Here is a 17,598-nt window from a genome sequence, read left to right as displayed (position 1 = left end):
GCTTGAGAGTTAAAGTTATTTGGAGTACAAATGGAAGAAGTTTAAAATGTAAAATCTGTATGTTTCGGATAAAAAAGATTTTTTTCTTCACCAATCATATGTGAATTCCAATTATTTTGGTTTCTAATGTGAGATATTTAAGACTTTATAAGAAAAAAGGACAATGTGCATTTTGTGTCAAATCATGTGATATAGCCAGTGGAAGTTGGATTACCAATTTACTTCTTTTGTAAAGGATCGGCTCTTGCCAAGCCCACTAGCCCTTTTTCTACCTTTATGCAACTCTTTGCTTTTGTGGTTTTTAAATTTAGAACCTATTTTTAAACACAAAGTTCTGTTTAACAAATTTTTAATGATAGTTTTAATCAACTTTTGACTTTAGTAAGCTTATTTCTTACAAAAAAACCCCTTTTTTCTATTTATAAAAGTAATAAATGTTGCAAAAAATATTTCAGGAAATACTGAATGGTATAAAAATCACCTATAATTTCACCACTTAGAGAAAATTATTTTAAGATATCTGTGTCTAGCTTTCCAGACCTTTTTTTAAGGAAACATGTTTATGTATATGAATTTTTATAACAAAAATTTAAATATTATACACATACCCATAACATATGTGGTTTAACTTCAAATTCTCAGTTTACCTTTTTTCCCCACATAATAATTCTCCATGTCAAAACAGACCCCATAAATTATCATTTTTAACGGATGTTAGAAATGCCAATTTAAGGATGTGTGGTAATTTAAATAATCCCCTATTGAAAGGTATATAGGTATATTTTACCTTTAAAATGGTAGGTTTACATACAAGAAATTGGACATTGAAATCTTCTGTCCAAATAGATTTCTTTTCTTATGAAGACTATCTAGAGATCCAGACTAAGAGGTCGACCTTTAAGATTAAATTAGTTTAAAAGTTGACTCATTTAATTTATCATGATCTAATACAACTACATTACTTTTATAATTGCAAAGAAATAATCCCAAATAATTATTTTAAATAACGATATACCATACACACAATGCGCAATAATTTCTGCAGTGATAAGAGTGGATGAACAGTCCTTAACAACTTCATACATATTCTCAAATTAGTCATGTGTCACATGAAAGCATACATTTAGAGTAGTTATGTAACTGTCGAATGCTTATTTTAAGCAAATCACTTCAGAATCACGTTTTCAACCTATAGTTGCAAGATTAGAAACATGATGCTTCTAACATTCTGAAGTTTTTTGTCTTTGAAAAACTGTTTTTGCTGTTTCGAATCTGCTTTTGGAAGGCAAAGGGTATAAAGATATATAAAGAGTTAATAGGAAGTTATTTCTATAGAACACTAAACACTCAGCATACATAACTAGCAAATCTAAAAATCAGTTGGGTCATTAAGGAAATACAAATTAAATCTATAAGATACTACTTAACATCTACTAAAATGGCTATAATAAAAAAGACAACAAGTGTGGGTAAAAATATCAAAAAACTGGAACCTTCACACACTGCTAGTGAGAATATAAAATAGTGCGATGACTCAGGAAAACAGCTCGGCAATTTCTTAAGACATTAAACATAAACTTACCATACAACCCAGTGGTTCCACTCCTAGGAATCTACCCAAGAGAAATGAAAACAAATGTCCACACAGAGCCTTGCATATAAATGTTCATAGCAGCATTATTCATAACAGGCAAACAATCCAAATGTCTATCATGGAATAGTATTCAGCAATGAAAAAGGAAAAAATACTGATACATCCTACAATACGGATAAACTTCAAAAACATATGTAAGGGAAATAAGCCAGAAGCAAAAGACTATATATTATGTAATTCCACTTGCATAAAATTCCAGAAAGGAAGCAAAATAAGTTTCTAATAACCACCACCATTTATATATTCCAATACTTTATCTCTTAAAGAAAAAAAAACTAATTAGAAAACTTCAACATCTGTGACGATCACCTTGTTCTATACTTCAATATTTTACTTGATATAGTTTTAACCCCCCAAAAATTATAATAGCGACAAAGTTCAGCAGTGCTCAGGGTTTGTCTAACTTATATACAGGTTAAATGCTTTTTTAATCTCTCCTACTGGTTAACTTTGGTCCATTTTAATTCTCAACTTGTACCCGACTCAAAATGGGCAAGGCAGGAAAACATAATTGTCAAATATTATAGTACAGCAACTAGTGGTTGCTGTACTATAATAGGAAGTTATAAAAGCTTAAATAAAAAAATACTTTTTAAAAATGTGTATTCCAGTGATTCATAGATAACCAAGAGTTGGCTATAAAAAAACAAGTTTCATTTTAACTTCTCCTAACTCCCTTGGGGAACACAGAAAAAGATACACTGTCCCAAGGACTAGAGAAATAAGAGTTGACATATACTAGCCTACTGAGAGCATATGTCTTTGAGACAGTTTATTTTCTTCTAAACTCTAAATCTGTTTTAGCAGTAGAATGACATTTTGTATTTAGTGTACCATCCAGAGGCTTTCTGGTGACTAACAGTTTTAAAGACCTCACACTATATCTGCATTGCCAGGTTAGGAATACAAAAAGGGAAAATGGTTAAAGAAGATTCAGAAGATGCGAATGGATTTCCTAAGCAGACCACTAACAAAACACTACTTGTTCCAGGAAAGAACTATTTCATTAAATAAACTGTTTTCATGCATTATATGCTTTTCTGTTAAGACTGATTAGTACTGTGCATTTTAAACTTTAATACTGAGATTCAACAAAAGATGAAGCAGAAAATCTTAAAAGATATATTCTAACACTTTAATTAGAAAATACATAAGGGTGCTAAAAGCCAAGAAAGAGGTTAAATATGCTTCTGTATCAGTGCCAACCTTAACTGCAAAACTGATGAAGACCTTCAGTGTTCCAAGGCAGAATACACATAATTGAGAGGGGCAAAGAAGAATCCACTGGGGTGCACAGCACATTTACTTTTTATTTCACCCTTTAATTTTTTACACGGCTGTTATATAAGGTACAAAACATTAGTATAAAAGTATATAATTTATAAATAAATAGACAGTTATGGGATCAGGTACTCATTTTTTATTACTGGTAATACATATAATCAAAAAAGAGTGGAAACCAGTTTTAAGAAGTGGATTAGGATTACTATTCTGTCTTATTAAAGTAGTCCCACTTATTTTTTACTGTGATAACTTTGTACTGAATGAAGTAGCTCAGATACTTTACAGAAAGGAATATTACCAAGGGCAAACCTTTAAAGCCCTTTACGATTTATAAAGCTTTCTTTTCACATATGCTATCTTCTCTGATGCCCACAGCTACTTAGCATCATGACTAGTTGATTCAATAGTATCAGTTAACAGTTTCTCAGAAGCATTCATAAATACTAGTTGTATTTATTATTATAAATAAACATTAGCTGTGAAGCTAATGGGAAAAAATATTTTAAAGATTTAACCCATTTCCCATGTAGAAAACAAAAGTGCAGCTCGCTGCCAACATTCATTTAACATCACGTGTAGAAATGCTACGTTATCTAGGATTTGACATTTTCAGTGTTCGAGAGTTACTATATTGTGTAAATGGAAATACCACTATTAAAAACAGATGCTATTTGTTTCCAAAGACTATTGATATACTAGAGCAATGCGAAAATAATAATAAAAGCAAAATATTTCATGGCAAACTTTGGGGGTAAGGTTAGGACTGTAATCTGTGAGTTACCTTGGAGTAAGTTCTGCCAGCTCTGAGCAAACAGGAAATGAGTTAAAGGTTAACCTAAGTCAATTGAGGCACAAAGGAATGTCTTACAAGAGTTAATCCTCCATGAAAGTTTGGAAACCACTCAACAAAAATTATTAAAACAAAACAAAACAGTAACTCCATCTCTTCCCCTACTATCCTCTAACACCTTTATTTTTTAAAGACAAGCTTAAGGTCTTCCCAGCCCACAGAAAGGAATGACTGCAAATCATTTGCTTACAAGGGAGGTGAGGTTAAAGCCTCTGGGATAATTCAGGAGAAAATTAAGAGATTTAATAACTGACTCTGCATAAAGTCTTGCTGTATGGAGGACAGTGACAAGGTGTTTTCCAAAAACTAAAATAAGACAATATGAGTTTAAGTTGGCTACAGACAAAATTACTATAGAAAAAGCATGAAAATTTTTCTGACGGTGAAAATTTAGGAGAATACTTAAGGACTTTTATCAAGAGATTTTTGTATACAGGATAATTTCATATTAAATGAGATCATTCAGGTGTACCAAAAATGCCTGTAACACAATAGTAGTTTGAGTTGTTTTTTAAGATGTATCTGTATATGCTAATAACTAAACTTCGCTAATTTGCTAGCACCACTATCAGTAAATTAATGCATTATTTACCTTAAACCTAAGGAAGCTGATTTTTTTTTTCATTGAATTGAGTTAATGATAATGGTTAAGCTGTTGGAACTAATCCCCATGGTGAATGGCAACAGGTAAAATTCAGATCCAAAGTGTCAATGCAGTGGAGGAAGTCTTATTTGATGGCCATGCTACTGTACAGCAAGTCCAACACTTTGCTTCAGCTTACAGAAATATGGTTATCTGTGTAACTGGTTTAAGCACCAAGGCAACAGGTACATTTATAAATAATTATAAATAATAATAACCTACAGAAGCAATAAAGTACAAGTTGAGATTTAAAAGTATAGTCTATGGCCATGCCACCCTGAACACACCCAACCCCATCTGATCTCGGAAGCAAGCAAGGTCGGGCCTGGTTACTTGGATGGGAGACCATCTAGGAAGACCAGGTGCTGGAGGCGTTAAAAAAAAAAAGTATAAATAAAAGAGCCCTTTCCCCAACTTTCATTACAAATTTGACAATTATTTTTAAGAGACAAGGAAATTTAGATGTTTTGGAATTTTAAGAAAGAAACAAGAATAACTAGAGACTAAATTCAGAAATAAATTATAACTTATTTCAAAGCTTTTGCTGTTTCAACAATTTGAAAGGAACAGTTTAGGAAGGTTTAATTCTAATGTTACCATTGGAGCAGATGGTGGATTTGATGGCTGCCCTTCATTGTTCCCTGCATGCTGGGTTAACCCATTAGGATCTGAAGTCTGTGTTGTAGGAAGCTGGGTACTGGTTGCAGGTTGCTGAGATAATTCTACTTTGTGGCTTTTATTTGATCCATTCAATCTGCTACTTCTCTCTATGGCAATGAGGTCACGAATTTTTTGCAGCTGCTCCACTGAAGCTTTTTTAGGGAAGACAAGATGTGTTTCTCCCTGGAATTTATAAAATTAGGAAAAAATTTAACCCTTGCTTCACATTGACAGTTATTTGTGTGTGTGTGTGTGTGTGCGTGTGTGTGTGTGTGTGTATGAAGCCTATGGAATACATATTTTAACAATCATTCTGTTTTCTTACCATGACACTTCTTATATACAAAGGTAACACCTAACATAAACCCCCAAATTAAGAAAATTTGTCTTCTTGTTAGCATATAATGCTGACTATTATATTAGTTCAAAGACCTTTAAAAATATTTTGTTTAGGAATAATATGTCAATGTCAATAAGCCTCGTAAGAATTGCAAATATGCACACTCCTATTTTTTCTGCAGTAGTATCTGATACTACTGTTCTATATGAAATTCCTTATGAAATGATAATGATACTAGAGATACAGCTATACAAAATGATCACTGATAACATAAAACAATAAAGAATAGCTACATTATTAAAAGTCTGTATATGGGCTTCACTAATTGCACCATGAGAGCAAAAGGTATATCCTAATGGACAACTCAAAACTATGGGTTGTTAACAGTAATACTCTGTCCCAAGAACTAGAGAAATAAGAGTTGACACTAGCTTACTAAGAACATACGTCTCCGGTCCAAACAAAACAAAATATTAAACAATATTAATAATCTAATCCTTTATGTTATGATTCATTTAATGAATATCCATAACATAATCAGAGTGCCTTGAGATACAATAAAGATTATAACAAGACTGACAATGTAAAATAGTCAGCAAATTACAAAACAAGAAAAAAGGTGAAATGAAAATACATTCAATCAAGTTTCAAGGTGCTGAGAAGCAACAGTTTTACAACGGTAATTCTACCAACTACAAATGAGATAAAATAGCTGTTACAAAGTGCAATAAACAGTCCTGTAGGTTGTAAGCATTTAAATTAAACACCACAAGTGAGAATGACCTTATTTTCCTGGTAATGGCAGACTTACAGGAATTAAGTGACCAAGACATTACTCAATGACGACATGAAAATCAGTTCCACATGAATCCTTTTTAAAAAGATGGAAGAGGTCTTTTTAATGTGTGCAAGCTCCACACATTACCCATAACAGCTGTAAAAAAGACTACAACCATTTACTGTGTTTATGTGTTCTAGGTACTGTGCTAAGCATTTTACATACAGTATCTCAAGTAATTCTCATAACCACCCTGAAAGATAGGCATTAGATTTATTCCCTCTTTTTATACGAAAATACAAAGGGTCAGAGAAGTTAAGCTGCCTGATGCTCTTACAGAATTGTCAGAACAAGGATTCAAACTGCAAGATCTTAATCATTAGGCTCCACGTTAGACTGAACAAAGACCCAAAACCACAAACTTGTACAAACAGTTGGAAGGGTTGAGCAAAAAGATAGTATTTCTACAGTTGTGATGATCACATACATGATATAATCATAAATTGGAATACAATGGTTTTTCCAATATTGAGAGGAACTATTTCACATCTATGATGAGGTCTGGGAAGAGAAACCAGACATCTGGTTTAAAGCCAAATATGGAGGGTTCTCGCCTCATGTGGTTAGTGAAGGAGCACTGAGAAAAGTACATGACACCATGCACACTGATGAAAATATAGGATAACAAAAATCTGGGCTACGTCTCAGTCCATACTTCAGAAAGGTCCCTGATAAGGCAGAGATGCTCCTCATGCCTTGGCTCTCTTCCTTTCCATCTTTACGGGACTAGTCCTAAAAGAACATATGATTATGGCCAAATGATTTGTACCAAAAATGTTTAACTTTTATAAAAGCACTAGATTTTCATGAAAGGATAATTATAGGCTTAATATACTAGATCCAATAACATTTTAAGAAACCAGTGAGAATTCTAGTATTTAACAAACCTATGTTTCTCTTTTGCTGAGACAATTCTCATTGCTGGATGTTAGGCAAACCTAGCCCTACCCACTAAATGCTGATAATTAATATGTTCCAGTCACCAAGATAATAAAAACTGTCCCCCTCCAATGCCCTCATCCTCACTTGGAGGGTGGGTATGGCTCTTGGTGATGGGTCACATATCCACTTGGATCCCAGTCTTTCTCAATCTCCTTTTCAAAATTTGTATAAAAAAGAATGCAGCCACAGAGACGAGTGGGCCCCAAAGCGCTCATAATTTTAATATACAGTTGAAAATTTCAGGATAGGTCTAGATTCCAACCTCATCTCAAAGCCACCAAATTTCTTTTTGGTGGTAGAGTTCAGTTTCGGCTCGCCAGTTCCTCTTGCAACTTAACCACATGATAACACACTTATTTGATAGATGTGAAGTCCAAAGCCAGCCAGAAATTTTAAGTGTAACTTAGTCTTACATATTCATCTTTTCTGAAATTGTGACTCTATTTGTATCAAATAATACTGCAAGTTTTAATCTGGCTTGTTACCTGGCATTGGCGTGACCAACTTTCGGGACTGCCTGAGACTGAGGGGGTTTTCTGAGATGTGGGGCTTTCAGTGCTAAAACCAAGACAGTCTCAGGCAAACTGGGATGACTGGTCACCTGACCTGGTACTTGAATATTTGCTGAAAGGCAAATCTGATTCCACTACATCTGTGACATTTCAACAATGAGAAATTAGTACAGCTCCAGATGTCATTTACTCAATTATCCTGTCATTTGACTCTCAAAAATCTGCATTTCTTTAAACAAAATCAGCAGTGTTCTCAATTTTCTTCCTCTATAGTTTTATATTCTCTATGTTCAGATGTCTGTGAGTAACTATAAGCAGGTGACACCATAATTTATACCTCCAGCTTAACCTCTCCTTTTGAGTTATAGACTTATACATCCAGTTGTCTACTGGACATCTTTACTTGAATATTTAACAGTATATCAGTTGTAATTATCCAAAAGATAGGTAGTGATTTATCTCCTGACATCTATTACTCTCTAAGACTTCCCATGTTCAATTACTGGTACTTCTATCCACTTAGTTGCTCAAACCAAAACCTAGAAGTCATCCTGATTCTGTCCTTTCCTTTATACCCTACATCCAATTCCCCAGCAAGTCCTGTGTATTCTGCTTCAAAAAGAAATTCTAGATCCCTCTACTTCACCCCATCTCCACTGCTATCAAGACTTCATTCAACAAATGTTTACTGAGTGCCTAAATATACCAGCACTATTCTCAAGAGGTAGCAACACAGAAAACAAAATAGACAAAAAGCCCTGCCCTTATGGAACATATCTAAACCACTACCATTTCTCATTTTGACTAACAGAATACACTTTCTAACTCATCTCCCTGCTTTATCCTTTGACACCATCCCAGATAATCCAAAATATCCTCTCTACAACTAGAGTAATCTTCAGAAATATTATTCTCTGCTGAAAACTTTCCAATGGCTTCCCATTTCATTTAAAGTCTAATTCTTTTTCACAGTCCTCAAAACCCCATGGCCTAGCCTCTGCCAGCCTCTGTATAGCTTTCTGTGCCAAAGCTACTCTTGCTAGAAGCCCCTCTGCACATGTGAATTCTTTTGCTTGCAATACTCTTACCAGAGAGCTTCAGGTACCTGAATTGCTGCTTGTCACTCAGGTCCCAGCTCAAATATTATCTCCTCAGAGGCCCTCTCTGACCACTCATTCTATGTGCCCCTCACCATTACAGTTGCTTTTTATTGTATTACCATGTCCTATTTTCTTCTCTGTACTCATCTTTATTATCATGTCTAACTTACTAGAATGCAAGCTCCATGGAGATGAGATCTATATCTACCTAGTTTACCAATATATCCCAAGAGCCTGGAATAAAATTTGGAGAAGCAGAGAGGCAGGAAGGAAATTGTATCCTATTGCAACTCTGTATGTCTCTAACAATTTCTACAGCCTTGTCAATTCTGGTTGCTACTGACTGAGTCTCCATAACCTGGTTCAACTTCTTTCAACATTCTATAAACTAGAAATGATTAGGCACATAAAGAAAATTTATGTGCTTAAAATTTTCTTTAAACATATAAAGAAAATTCACAATCTTGATAACTACTTTCATTGTGTCATAAAATTAAACTATGCCACAAGATTCCTCAAGATGGAAATACCAAACTTTTCTTTTGACCTAAAAACAAACAAAAAAAACCCACTGAGATTCTTTTCTCCTGTCACTGAAAAAAACCCCTATGACTCAGCTTTTCATTTCTTACTGGAATAGGGTAGTTGCACCCTATTAGTATTCATGTGTGCTCACAAAGCAGGTTTTCACTAAAAGTCTAGAGTGAGCGATAATTTGGTCCTTGGGTTGCATGTCTGACCTCCCAATTATAAAGCACTGAGACTTCTAAGAATTCTTTCCCCATGGGAGAGTTGTTATAGTTTACGGTGATTTCAAAGTATATTTATTCTGACTTTTAAATGTCTAATAGATGAAGAGATAACGAGTTATACAGATTTCCAATATCATTAATTAATAAAAAAAAATCTTACTGAGGTAAGTATCAATCAACGCAATAATGAATGCTTTGTACATGAATTGGGGAGGAAAAAAACGCTTGAACAGACTTACCTCTTCAAAGCCCATTTCAAATAAACATTCAACAGCTCCTCTGACGGGCAAGAGTCTAGTAGAAAAAGCTGTGTTTCCAATCCGGATAGATCTATACTTTTCATCATTAGGGTTTCTGATTAAAAAAAAAAAGTTTGATTATATATAACAATTTATATTTTCACAACACCTTTGTACTACTTTGCACATTTTATACGGCTATACTCCTACAAAGTAGGATAGATCCCAACTTTGAAGAAAGAAGAAACACCGTCTAGAAAAGTAGCCTCATTTTGTGATTCTTTCCTCAGTATACATTTACTACAACTTCACTGTTTAATTTCACAGCTGAAAATATTAATACTGCTGTAAGGAACTCCATGTGACATTTTAATCCTGTGTTGTTAAAGCTAGAAACCTTTATGAGTTTTTAGGTTGCTAACAAAAAAGTCCATGTCAGCTCCAGGCAGGGGGCAGATTCTGCCTGTTTTGTACCGATGGATCTCAATCACCAGGAGTGCTGCCTGATACACAAGTGGTGACTAATAAATATTTGTAAAATGCATAAAAGAAATAAAGAAGCTATATAAAAATGTATCACAGTTCCTCAAAGACTTCTGACAAATACGAACCTAGGTATATGTTTACAGACACCTGATTTTCTTTCTTCCTTAGACAGATGATTGCATTTAATGTTAAGACCTGCTTCAAATTCAAGATATATTTTCACCACAGCAAATATAGTAACAAAATTAAATAAAGATATAAATTTCTTTTACCATGATTAAGATTTTGAGTAATATACATTAGGTGAGACCAGCACATGAAAAGCTTTGAGACTTTAATAACTTTGATAAACCAGAAATCCTACAAAATGAACAAAAAATCCCAGAAAATATAAGGTAATCATAGTATTATATTCAAAAGATCTTCGTAACATAATTAAGAATGATAAGTTTATATCTGATACCAGCTCCTTTAAAATGGTGGTGGCTTCCATTAGTACTACATTAAGAAGGAATCGGAGGCTGTGTCAGGGATTCATAGGAAGGAGTGCTGAGGCCATCCACTTGGGGTATGGAATTGGGGGGTGGAGCTGAGGCTAAAGCTAGCAACTGATTAAGCAACTCTGTTTCAATTATACATGTTCTCTAGATATTCTTATATAAAAACAACCGTCCCCCCCCCGCAAAAAAAAGGAAATTTAATTGTGAAAATTTCAACAAATTTTACATTTATTTTCCATGAAGCAATTCCCTATTGCCAAAATGTCATAAAAACAATGGGGAGCATGGCATAGGAGACGCAGTTAGCCCTAACGTAATGGTTAAGTGGAGAGCCAGAGGAGAGAAAGAGCAATCGGGGGGATCGTTTTATAAACTATATGAATGTCTAACCACTGTACTGTATACTTGAAACTAATAAAATTAAATTAAAAAAATAAGACAAAAAACCAATATCGATCTTTTTAAAACCTCTTTTCCTTAATTTCAAAACTCATACAAGTTTTTTACAGAATATTCAGACACAAAAATTCTAAAATACTCAAAATGTCCAAGATTGGTTGGTGCAAATCTACAGACTCTTTGATATCCATTCATGAGAAGTAAAGAAATTGAGAGTTTCTAGTAATTTTTATAACAATTTGATACTGCCATAAAACTTTCATTCTATTTTACAAAAGTTATAGGTCCAAAAAGATTGGAAATTAAAATAAAAAACATGGTTATTCACCACAGGTCATTTGAGAATCACTAATTAGTTGAGAAACACAAGGAAAAAGATATACTCTACTCTTTTATTCTGTGTATTAAGATTAAGAGCAGGGTTTCTCAATCTTGGCACTATTGACATGTGGGGCCTCTGTTGTGGTGGGGCTGTGGAGGCTTGCCTTGGGCACAGCACAATGTCCAGCATCCCTGGCTTCCATGCCACACTGTTATCATAACTGCGCCTTTCTTTCTTACCATTTCATCAGAAAACATTAAATTATAAAATAATCCTAAACTTGTCACAGCTAAATGAGGCATCTTTTCATTATAGTCAACACATTCCACAAGGTAATAAACACATTAGCACCACCAGGTTAATATATATCCTACTGGTGCAAAACCACTTGAGATATTTTAACATATTTTTTCCCTCAATAGCTTCCAGATTTCTATATGATCAAAGTCTTTCACTAGGCTTAATTTTCCAGTTTTTCTTCTCTCTTTCACCACTGTTCTGATATAGCTTATTATTTTGATATATGCTTCAAAGTAACTGTAGATACAAAGCTTCTCTGTATAATTTAGATTTTCCTCGTTAGTTTTTAGTGAGCAATTTTCTCTTTTTACAACATCAATGGACCTCACATATTATTTATCTGTTTTTTTCTAACTAAAAGCATATTGCAAACAAACAAAAATTACACTAATGTCCAGCTCCCCAAATCCTATCTTCCACTTTTTAAATATACTGAGTAGACCAGCCATGGTCTTCAGCACAGACTGATGCTGAAAGTCCACCCCTAAAGCCCTTAAAGACTTAGGGAAGTTGGCTACAAGGCTACAAGACCTCAAATACATCAGATCCCATTTCTTCCCTTGGGAAAGTGTCACATGAAACACCTTCTGAATCTCTAGCTTTACAGCATTACCTCAGGGTGTCCACTATCCTTGAGCTCATTACCACTCTCCTTACTGTGCAGTGTCTAAAGCATCCCCAAGAGTCACCTTTATTTTTGCTTAATCTTCTACTAACTTAATTTTCTCAGATATTTTTTGGTATAACTCTTTGAGGTTTTTTTTTTTTCTCTGTTGACCATTAACAATTTCTACAATTTGTAACATTTATCCTACTTGTTAGCAATTATTTTGCACTTTCAAATGAGATTTTTGTTTATTTGTTGGATGATGATGTGGAATGAATGGAGTCCTATAAGGGCACAAATTTCCTGTTCCTCTCTCAGCCACCATTTTGAACATATTCTGGTATCTTCCGAGTTGTCTTATTCCCAGGTATCTACCAAATTGTTTAACTTATGAAAAATGAGTCTCCATCTTTACAACTGAATGGTAGGAAAAAGTCATGCTTATCTACTTATATCTACTATATTTCTAAGATTTTAAGACATGTTAACACTAGGCTGCCCACTGAGGTCATAGTATCTTAGAAAAAATTTTATGTTTTATTTCAAAATTTCAAGAACACTGAGAATTAAATATATTTTATTGTTTCTTCCTCTTTAGAATGCCTAATTCCAGAAAAGGTCAACATAAATGGAAACTTAGTTCATTAATACATCCTATAATCTTGAATTTTTTGTTACTAATCACAAAAGTTGCTTTGTAGGTCATTTTAAAAATTGTTTCTAGTCCTTCTGAAAATTTGTTATTCTGAAATACATGTAAATTTTTCAAAAACATCTGCCTTTAGAACCATCTAGGAACCATCTCTGGCTCTACCTCTACCATGGTCTATAGGTGACAAGGGAAACATACACATAATCTAGCTTAACATGAAAAACTGAAAAATAACTATGGATAACATATGTGCCAGATCCTTTATTTTTCTTTTGCAACAATTATATAATGTAGGTATTTTTCTTTCCTTTTAAAAATGAGGAAACTGAAGCCCAGAGAGTTTACATAAATTACCTATAATCACACTTTAAAGAAATGGTTGACTGGGATTTAAATCCACTAGTCTGATTGCAAAACTCACAGTCTCTACCATACAAGATCCCAACGAATGCACCGATCCTCAGGTTACCTCTCCTCTCTCAATTTCTCCAGGTAATAGTAAACTAGATTAGAAATCTGAAGTTATTTTGGTTGTCTCCTCCCATAACTAACTAGTTCTATTCTTTGTAGTCATCAAGAATTGCCAATCCCTGCCCATATATATATATATATACATATATATATGTATATGTATATATATGTGTGTGTATGTGTGTGTGTGTGTGTGTGTGTTGTGTATTGTATATATATATATATATACTCTATCTGCACTTATGTTTATGATTACTGCAATAGCTTCACAAATGAAATCAATGCCTTGTGTTTTCTTACATCATTATTCTACGTGAAGCTCTTTTATGTGCTTGTCTTTCAGTCTAGAAACTACGGTCACTTTCTCTTGCCTATCAAATGGCTTTTGTTTGCCTATGTCAAATATATGCTCTCTGCTACTCCATTAACTGAACTCATCAAAACTCTGTTCCAAAACAGCTCCAAGATAAGTCCCTCACTATTTCCTCACATAAAAGTGTAATTAAATGCTATATTGGAATTGTTCTATAGATTTTATGCTGTGACTATTTTTCATACCTGTGTCCTTCTCCCAAACATGCTTATTTTCTTTGAAAGCAAAAATCATTTTCCATTCTTGGCCCTTCCCAATCATATTCAGTACCATTTGTAACCAAAAATTGCATGCACTTTACAAAGGAAATTAGTGGAAAATCAAAAATTTTTAGAAGACTGAATAAAACAAATCATCTAAGGAACCCATGTGGAATGTCAGTGAAACTATTACAGACTTTTGAGAAAACAGACATTATTGAAGATGGCTTATCTTTATTTAGAAGTCAATGAACTGAAAAAAGGTAAAAGGTTCAAAACATCCATGGTACACTGTGCATACAAATTAGCATTATTTTAGTCTGTAATTTAATTAGCTTTACGACTTAGTCGAGGAATAGGATAAACATCATCCAAATTAGAAATTTAACTTAACTAGCAGTATTATTTTCATTTGTGTGTAGTGACAAGTATCCCTGCTTTTAAAAAAAAAAAAAAACTGCCAATGAAATTCTCATTTCAGCTCTCATTTCGTAAAATACTATGTGAGAATCTAGGTTCACTGTGTCCCCTCAGCCCCTGGTGCTTGCTCTTCTCAGTGGTGGGTATATTGGCATGAAGTCTAAAAGGAAATTCCTCTCAGTTTCAGATTATAGATTTCATGTGACCCAGTTTTAGAGACATTAGTTACAAGTGCAGTGTTTTAACTCATGGCAGTTATAATAGCATTCATATAGGTGACATGAATGATGTAAAAGTAAACTAAAGGAAAAACATAGTGAGCCCTTATTATGTGCCAGACGGTACAAGGGATGCAGCATGTACACTGTACACTTTACCCTGAAGTAGGAGCAAGGAATACATGACATCTCTTATACTGTCCCTTATCTCTACCACTAATAGATTTCTCAAAACAGCAAAAGGAACAGAAAACCTCAGTGTTCTTTACTCTCAAATAAGTTAGACTAGCAGATCTGTAATGCAGTGTGGCTAGAAATAAAGAAGCAATCTGCAGCTTTTCGGTTAAGAGGTTAGCAAGTCACTGGACTTGGAAGGAGGAGGAACGGTGGTTTTTTCCCCCTGATGCCTGAAGAAGTTTAAAATCTAAGAATAGGAGGGCAGCGACTACTATTTAAGACAAAATAAAAAGAGTTTTTCATACCATCTCCAATTAATGAGTTCCAAACTCCTAATTCCCTGCATAAACACTTTTTAAGATCAGAAACACAAGCCATGGTAAAGACTGTAACATGACCTTACGATATGCCAAGTTTCTTCTATGAGTTTGGTAAACATTCATAATGGTAATTATGACGTGAAAATCATTATTTATATGCAAAGGATTTCCTTTCTCAAAACACCCTGATCTTAGCATTTTTGGTTTCACTGGATTGAAAGCAGAAGTGAATCTACATTACAAGGCCACCTCCCTTTTTTGAATAGTGGGTGTTTAAACAGTTTGGTGGCTTTCCAGGTGGGAGGTTCCATGCGATGGGCTCTTGAGAACTCAGCCTGTGAATTCATTTATCCACTGGCATCCTTCTGCTCTTAGGAGCTGTCAGACCTCTTAGGATGATGAACATGAGTTGAGAAGGTGTCACAGAGGAGGAGGCGGTTCCCTACATAGGTCACAATTGTGTAACTGTGTAAAGTATACATGCTGCATCCCTTGTAACGTCCTGGCACATAATAAGGGCTCACTATGTTTTTCCTTTAGTTTACTTTTAAGTCATTCGTGTTACTTATATGAATGCTATTATAACTGCCATGAGTTAAAACATTGCACTTGTAACTAATGTCTCTAAAACTGGGTCACATGAAATCTATAATCTGAAACTGAGAGGAATTTCCTTTTAGACTTCATGCCAATATACCCACCACTGAGAAGAGCAAGCACCAGGGGCTGAGGGGACCCAGAGAACCTAGATAATCATAGCGACCTGATAAATGAGGTATCATTCTAAAGCACCTGGAACTTGGTTAACCTCAGTTCCATTTCTGTCCCCCATACATCATATGCCTCTCCTTAAGACACCACAAGATTTGATCTAAGACTTGACGCGATAATGATTCAAAATGAATAATCAAACTTGCCTCCCAATTGCCAAAATGTATACGATCCCTGAGAGATATAGAATTGTACTTTTGCTCACAGGAGAATAAAACAAATGACTCTTATCCAAAGTGATTAGCTTCACTAATTTTTATGTAAAGGGTCGTTTTGAAAGTAGAATTCAGATGTTAATATCACAATTGTAACTTTAAAGCAATAGTTCACAACGCTGCAATCAACAAAAAACGGGCAGAAAAAGACCATAAAAAGGTTAAAAACCCATCACTTCAGTATTATACTTATTAGGATATTCGCAAAATATTAGGAAGGAAACATTTTCAGTGACTAACTTCTGATAAACATATGGAAATTTATGGCACCCCGTTCTGTAAAATCCACGCAATGGTAAAGAAGGGCTGTTACAGTTTAGGTGCCGTCACGAAAGACAGTTAAAACCACATCAGAGGTCAGTGTTTGGGGGTACGCCTTCCTAGCTCCCTCTCCCTGCCCTACCCGCGGGACGAGCGATTCTCCCCGGCGCGGCCCGACATCAGGTGCCAAGTCACCCGTGCAAAGAAACTTCCTCTTCGCAGCCGGGGGTAGGGCCTGGCTGGGGCTGGGGGGCTCGAGGCCCCGGGCCCGCGGGCTCGCACACCCGGCCAGAGTCAGGCCCAGGGCCCTGCTCCTTCTGCCCTCACCACCCTCCGGGCCCCGGCTGGCCAAGAACCGCGCCCCACCCGTCCCTGTACGGCGGCCCGACCCCGCAGCCCCGCACCTCAGGATGTTGTCCGCGTAGGTGAGCAACAACTTGGACGCCTCCAGAAAGGTCTCCGGAGTGTTCTGGCAGAGCTCGGCCACGGCGGGCGACGCGGGGTCGGAGGAACTGCCCAGCGCCGCTGCCGCCATGCCTGAGCGCCCGCGCCCGCGCCCGACACCGCCCCTCGCGCGCCGCGCCCCGCACTGAGCAGGCGCCTGAGCGCGTGGTCGCCGCTGCGGCGGGCCGGTAGGGTGGGGGGCTCGGCCGGCAGGGGCGGGTCTTGGTCCGCAGGGCAGGGGCTTGACCCGGAAGGAGGGGGCGGAGACCTAACGCGAAGGGCGGGGAGCCTGGGCGGAGAGGGAGGGGCCTGGTTGTTCGGGCCCGCGGGCAGGGACCAGAAGGGGCCGTAGGGTTTTGTAGGACTGGCGGGGTATCGTGGTCAGCGTCAGGGTGGAGGTTTGGGGGAGTAGGTGGGAGCTTTGGTCGAGAGGACTGGGGGCTCCGGCCAGGAGGGGCAGGGCTAGCGGGTGCTGTTCTGTGCTGGCCGGTGGGTCGCAGAAACTTGGGTTCCTCCCCACCTCGATTGATCCAGCCACGGAGGTGGGGAAACCACCTCCAAGCATCCTTTTCCCTCACATAAAACAGTCTTACAGCTTTCTTCTCGGAGATTGTCAGGTCTTCCTAGATAGATGTGATGAAAGCCCCC

General features: G+C 36.3%; 1 protein-coding gene and 1 pseudogene across 4 annotated transcripts in view; one reads left to right on the top strand and one right to left on the bottom strand.

Annotated features, from left to right (window-relative positions):
• The window catches only part of NGLY1 (N-glycanase 1), a 50,956-nt gene extending 33,862 nt beyond the window's left edge, over positions 1 to 17,094 (bottom strand). For 2 of the 4 annotated variants that reach the window (XM_039836730.1, XM_039836731.1), the window contains exons 1-3: positions 16,911 to 17,092; positions 9,815 to 9,929; positions 5,029 to 5,274 (exon numbers count right to left, since the gene is read on the bottom strand). In XM_039836730.1, coding sequence (XP_039692664.1) covers positions 5,029 to 5,274; positions 9,815 to 9,929; positions 16,911 to 17,041 — 492 coding nt within the window. In that variant the 5' untranslated portion in view covers positions 17,042 to 17,092. Of the gene's footprint in view, positions 1 to 5,028; positions 5,275 to 9,814; positions 9,930 to 16,910 lie in introns of all 4 variants that reach the window. The other 2 variants (XM_039836733.1, XM_039836732.1) reach the window with 2 other exon arrangements.
• LOC120581829 (uncharacterized) lies at positions 4,691 to 4,805 on the top strand (annotated as a pseudogene).
• Positions 17,095 to 17,598: the final 504 nt, after the last annotated feature.

This window comes from Pteropus medius, unplaced genomic scaffold, assembly GCF_902729225.1.
Source record: "Pteropus medius unplaced genomic scaffold, Ma_sr-lr_union100, whole genome shotgun sequence".
Taxonomy (NCBI): domain Eukaryota; kingdom Metazoa; phylum Chordata; class Mammalia; order Chiroptera; family Pteropodidae; genus Pteropus; species Pteropus medius.
The sequence above is the reverse complement of the archived record's forward strand: the minus strand, read 5'-3'. Positions and strand labels throughout refer to the sequence as shown.